Source organism: Lolium perenne, chromosome 4 (genome assembly GCF_019359855.2).
Source record: "Lolium perenne isolate Kyuss_39 chromosome 4, Kyuss_2.0, whole genome shotgun sequence".
Classification (NCBI taxonomy): domain Eukaryota; kingdom Viridiplantae; phylum Streptophyta; class Magnoliopsida; order Poales; family Poaceae; genus Lolium; species Lolium perenne.
This window is the reverse complement of record NC_067247.2, coordinates 144029516-144035691: the sequence shown is the minus strand read 5'-3', so window position 1 is coordinate 144035691 and position 6176 is coordinate 144029516. Positions and strand designations below refer to the sequence as shown.

The 6176-nt window shown below is 43.1% G+C and overlaps 1 protein-coding gene across 1 annotated transcript; it reads right to left on the bottom strand.

The window, feature by feature from the left end:
• Positions 1 to 1385: 1385 nt before the first annotated feature.
• LOC127347268 (uncharacterized) lies at positions 1386 to 3802 on the bottom strand. The gene is made up of 3 exons (XM_051373477.1): positions 3480 to 3802; positions 1519 to 1624; positions 1386 to 1409 (listed from the first exon to the last, which is right to left on the bottom strand). Exons 1-3 carry the CDS (start codon positions 3800 to 3802, stop codon positions 1386 to 1388), a joined length of 453 nt encoding a protein of 150 aa, XP_051229437.1.
• Between the last annotated feature and the right edge of the window lie 2374 nt (positions 3803 to 6176).

Below are 6176 nucleotides of genomic sequence, written 5' to 3'. Positions count from 1 at the left end.
TGGGAGCTATTATGGATCTCCAAGTCCTGCTATAAGTTATTGATCGGAGAGGAGTCTCGATCATGTCCGCATAGTTCTCGAACCGTAGGGTGACACACTTAAGGTTTGATGTCGTTTTAAGTAGATATGGAATATGAATGGAGTTCGAATGTTGTTCGGAGTCTCGGATGGGATCCAGGACATCACGAGGAGTTCTGGAACGGTCCAGAGAATAAGATTCATATATAGGAAGTCACCTTCCAAGTTTGGAAATGATCCAGTGCATTTATGGAAGGCGCTAGAATGTTCTAGAACCTTCCGGAAGAAATCACCATGGAAGGTGGAGTCCCGGATGCCGGGACTCCACCAACCCTAGCTGGCTGACCAAAGGGGAAGGTGGAGTCCATGGTGGACTCCACCATCATGGCCGGCCATAGGGGAAGGAAAGGGAGGAGTCCCACTTCCCCTAGGTTTCACCAATATGGAAGTTTTTGATTTGGACTCTTATTCGGATTTTGGGCAAACCCTAGGGGGTTCCACCTATATAAGGAGGAGGAGAGGGAGGGGGCCGACCACCACACCAGCCGCACCACCCAAGGGCACCAAGCCCGGCGCCCCAAATTCCCCCTCTCCCCAAACCCTAGCCACTCCCCTCCTCCCGATACTCCCGTGTTGCTTAGGCGAAGTGCTGCCGGAGATCTCCACCACCACCGCCACCACGCCGTTGTGCTGGCTGGATTTCGAGGAGGATCTACTACATCTGCTGCCCGCTGGAACAGGGAGAAGGACGTCGTCATCAACACCGAACGTGTGACCGAGTGCGGAGGTGCTGCCCTACTGTGACACCGTCAAGATCTTCTACGCGCGTTTGCAAGTGGCAAGTGATCGACTACATCAACCACGAGATCTAATCTCGTTAACGCTTAGAGATCTTCAAGGGTATGATGATCTTCACCTCGTTGCTGCCATCTACTAGATTATATCTTGGCTTGTTATTCGTTTTGCGGTAGGATTTTTTTGTTTTCTATGCTACGAATCCCTATAGATAGAGCTTATGGCCGAGGCATAAGGGATTTTGTTCATCCTTTCTCTTTCTTCTGCCGTAGCCGAACTTTGAGTTTTACTCAAGGTCTTACTTGGCAACATGGGCAAGAACGCTTTCTTGTTTTCATCCATTCTAAACTTCTTTAGAACATTGTCCAGGTATGTACTCTGTGAAAGCCATATTAAGCGTCTTGATCTATCTCTATAAATCTTGATGCCTAAAATGTATGCTGCGTCGCCAAGGTTCTTCATTGAAAAACTTTTATTCAAATAGCCTTTGACACTTCCAAGAAGTTCTATATCATTCCCAATCAACATAATGGCATCCACATATAATACCAAGAATGCTACATAGCTCCCACTCACTTTCTTGTAAATACAAGCTTCTACAAAATTTTGTATAAATTCAAAGTCTTTGATCACCATATCAAATCATCGGTTCCAACTCTGGGTTGCTTGCTTCAGTCCATAAATGGAGCGTTGAAGTTTGCATACCTTGTCAACATCTATAGAATCGACAAAACCCTTGGGTTGTACCATATACAACTCTTCCTCAATGTCACCATTTAGGAACATTGAGGAACGCCATTTTGACATCCATCTGCCAAATTCCACAATCGAAAAATGCAGACGATTGCTAACAAAATCCTCACAGACTTTAGCTTTGCTACCGGTGAAAAAGTCTCATCGTAGTCAACTCCTTGAATTTGTCGGAACCCTTTCGCGACAAGTCGAGCTTTATAGATAGTAACATTACCATCAGCGGCTGTTTTTCTTTTGAAAATCCATTTGTTCTCGACAGCCTTGCGGCCATCAGTTAAGTCCACCAAAGTCCATACTTGGTTTTCATACATGAATCCCATTTCTGATTTCATGGCTTCTTGCCATTTGTTGGAATCCGGGCTCATCATTGGTTCCTCATACGTCGCAGGGTCGTCATTGTTTTCCACCAACATGACATTCAAGGCGGGGTCATACCAATCAGGAGTGGTACAAATCCTCGTCGACCTGCGAGGTTCAGTAGAAAGTTTGTTCAAAGTTTCATGATCATTATCATTAGCTTCCTCTCTTATCGGTGCAGGTGGAACACGGACGTCTTATGGTGCCGCGCTACTCTCAATTTTGAGAGAAGGTTCAATAGCCTCGACAGGTTCTACTTTCCTTCGGGTCACTTTTTTCGAGAGAAACTCTTTTTCAAGAAAGAATCCGTTCTTGGCAACGAAAAATTTATCTTCGGATTTGTGATAGAAGGTATGCCCAATTGTTTATTTAGGGTATCCTATGAAGGCGCATTTTTCTGCTTTGGGTTCAAGCTTGTCATGTTGTAACTTTTTTAAATAAACTTGGCAGCCCCAAACTTTAAGGAACGCCAACTTAGGTTTCGTATTAAACCACAATTCATACGGTGTCATTTCAACGGATTTAGATGGTGGCTATTTAAAGTGAATACAGCTGTCTCTAATGCATAACCCCAAAACGATAACAGTAAATCAGCAAGAGACATCATAGACTGAACCATATCTAAGAGAGTTCGATTACGATGTTCGGACACACCATTGCGCTGTGGTGCTCCCAGCGGTGTCAACTGTGAAAGTATTCCACATTTATTTTAATGCATGCCAAACTCGTAACTCAGATATTCACCTCCGCGATCAGAACGCAGAAACTTAATCTTCTTGTTACACTGATTTTCTACTTCACTTTGGAATTCCTTAAACTTCTTGAAAGTTTCGGATTTATGTTTCATCAAGTAGATATACCTATATCTACTCAAATCATCCTTGAAAGTAAGAACATAACGATAACCACCGCGTGATGCTACACCCATTCGACCGCACACATCGGTATGTATTATTTCCAATAAGTATGTAGCTCGCTCCATTATACCAGATAATGGAGTCTTAGTCATTTTCCCATCAGACATGCTTCGCACCTTTCAAGAGATTCTAAGTCCATCGAAATGGAGTTTCTTTATGCGCTTCACTCCAATGTAACCAAGACGATAGTTCCACATGTATGTAGAATTATCATTTAATTTTATTCGTTTAGCATCAATATTATGAACATGTGTATCACTACTATCAAGATTTAATAAGAATAAACCATTCATCTCAGGTGCATGACCATAAAAGATATTATTCATATAAATTGAACAACCATTATTCTCAGACTTTAATGAATAACCGTCTTGCAATAAACAAGAGCCAGATATAATGTTCATGCTTAACGCAGGCACCAAATAACAATTATTTAGATTTAAAACTAATACCGAAGGTAGATGAAGGGGGAGCGTGCCAACGGCGATCACATCGACCTTGGATCCATTTCCAACGCACATCGTCACCTTGCCCCTCGCTAGTCTTCGTTTATTCTGCAGCTCCTGTTTCGAGTTACAAATGTGAGCAACCAAGCCAGTATTAAATACTCAGGCACTACTACGATTACTAGTAAGATACACATCAATAACATGTATATCGAATTTAACTTTCTTCTTGATGTTGCCTCTCTTCAGATCTGCCAGGTACTTTGAGCAGTTTCGCTTACAGTGCCCATCTCCCTTGCAGTAATAGCACACAATATCAGGCTTGGGGCTAACCTTGGGTTTCTTAGGAGGCGCATCAGCTTTCTTGCCGCCCTTATTGAATTTAACCTTTTTCCTAGGCTTGCCCTGCTTCTTAAAATTGATGGTCTTATTAACCATCAACACTTGGTGCTCTTTCTTAATCTTCACTTCAGCAGTTTTTAGCATTGAGAAGAGTCCAGACAACGTCTTGTTCATGCACTGCATATTGTAGTTCATCACAAAGTTCTTATAACTAGGTGGCGGTGATTGGAGGACACGATGAATCCCCAACGCATTACGAATCGTTATTCCCAAATCTTGGAGCTTCCTCGTGTGCCTAGACATTGTGACCATGTGCTCACTAACTGAGCTGCTCTCTTCCATCTTACAGTTATAGAATTTCTCAAACGCATCATAGCTTTCCACGGCCGCATGAGTTTCAAATATCATTTTGAGCTCACTGATTATATCAGGTCCTGGTTCTCAAAGCGCTTCTGGAGCTCTGATTCTAAATCGTAGAGGATGGCACACTGAACTGTGGAGTATTGGTTCTTCCGAGTGAGGTAAACATTTTTAACCTCATTGGAAGCAGTTTCTGCAGGTGGGTCACCCAGCGGTGCATCGAGCACATAGAGCAGTTGTTCAGCAGTGAGGACAATCCTCATGTTAGGGAACCAGTCCGTAAAGTTGCTTCCATTGTTTTTCAGCTTTTATTTCTCTAGGAACAAATTAAATTGATGGTAGGGACCACCATAATCTACAACATATTTGCAAAGAGTTTAGACTAAGTTCATGATAAATTGAGTTTAATTTTAGTTCTTAAATTAACTAGGTGAACTCCCACTCAAAACAACATCCCTCATGTTGCCTTAGTGATTACACGAACCAAATCCACTATACCAAGTCCGATCTTCACGAGAGAAGATGTAGCTTCAAAGGTGAACAATCAACATGTTCATCATATCATTCATATGACTCATGCTTTATGTTTCGGTATTCCGTGTTCCGAGGCCATGTCTGTACATGCTAGGCTCGTCAAGTTTAACCTTAGTATTCGTATGTGCAAATCTGGCTTGCACCCGTTGTATGTTGCTGGCGTGCACTCGTAGTACGCAAACACGCTGTTGGGAAACCCCAAGAGGAAGGTGTGAAGAGCACAACATCAAGTTTTCCCTCAGTACGAAACCAAGGTTTAATTGGCCAGTAGGAGAAAGGCGTGACTTCTGAAGGTGTTGCTGGTTGACTAGTGGCAGGGCGCACTACCGGCGTCAGCAACAACGTGGAACTTACACACAACACAACCCAAATACTTTGCCCCAACTTACAGTGAGGTTGTCAATCTCACCGATTTGCTGAACACAAAGGATTAGACGTATCGAATGGAAGGAGATGTTTGCAGAAAGTAAACAGAACAAGATTGCAGTTGAAATTATCAGTAAAGGATCGGGGTCCACAGTTCACTAGAGGTGTCTCTCCTTAAAGAAATAGCATGTTGGGTAAACAAATTACAACTGGACAATTAACAGAATATCGATTGATACATGACAAGATGATTACTATGATAATTTGGTATTGGACATTACAACATAATACATAGACCACAATCCAACAATATCTATGACTAATAATCCACCTTCAGGTTAGCGTCCGCACCCCTTCAAGTATAAAGTTGCGATCAATAGGCATTAAGCAATGTGTGTAAAGTAAACAATAGAATTACCCTCGAATAAAACATTGTTGGGTTATCCCTAGTAGCAACAACACATCTACAATCTTAGAAGTTATAAAGTCACTCTCCCAGGAAACTAGAGGCATGAACCTACTATCGAGCATAAATACCCCTTCTTGAAGTCACAAGTATCCACTTGGCCAGAGTTTCTACTAGCAACAGAGAGCATGCAAGATCACAAATAACATATGACATGAATATATAATCACTCTTAACATAGTATGCAACATTCATTGGATCCCAGCAAAACCAAACATAGAAGATTGCATAAAGATGATCTTGATCATATAGGGCAGCTCACAAGATCGATACATGAAGCACAAGGTGGAGAAAACAACCATCTAGCTACTGCTATGGACCCAGAGTCCAGGGATGAACTACTCACGCATCACTTCGGAGGCGGGCATGGCGATGTAGATGCCTCCGGCAACGATTTCCCCTCCGCCAGGTTGCCGGGAAGAGCTTCAGAACCCCCCGAGATGGGTTCGGCGATGGAGGCCGCGATGAAACTTTTCGTGGATGGAGGCTCGGGTATCCAGGGTTTTCCCGAGAAGATGCATAAATAGGCGGATGATTCAGGTCGTTGGGACGCCTGTGGGCCCCACACTAGCCCTAGGCGTGGGCCAGCCCTAGGCCGCGCCTAGGGTGGTGTGGGCGCCCTGGTGCGCCTCTTCGTCCCCCTCCGGACTTCGTATCCGTTTCGGTAAAATATTGACTTCGGCTTTTGTTTCGTCCAATTCCGAGAATAGTTCCTGTACAACTTATCTGAAATACAAAAACAGCAGAAAATAGGAACATGCACTGTGACATCTTGTTAATAGGTTAGTGCCAAAAATCATGTAAAAGTGCAGCAAAGTGTAA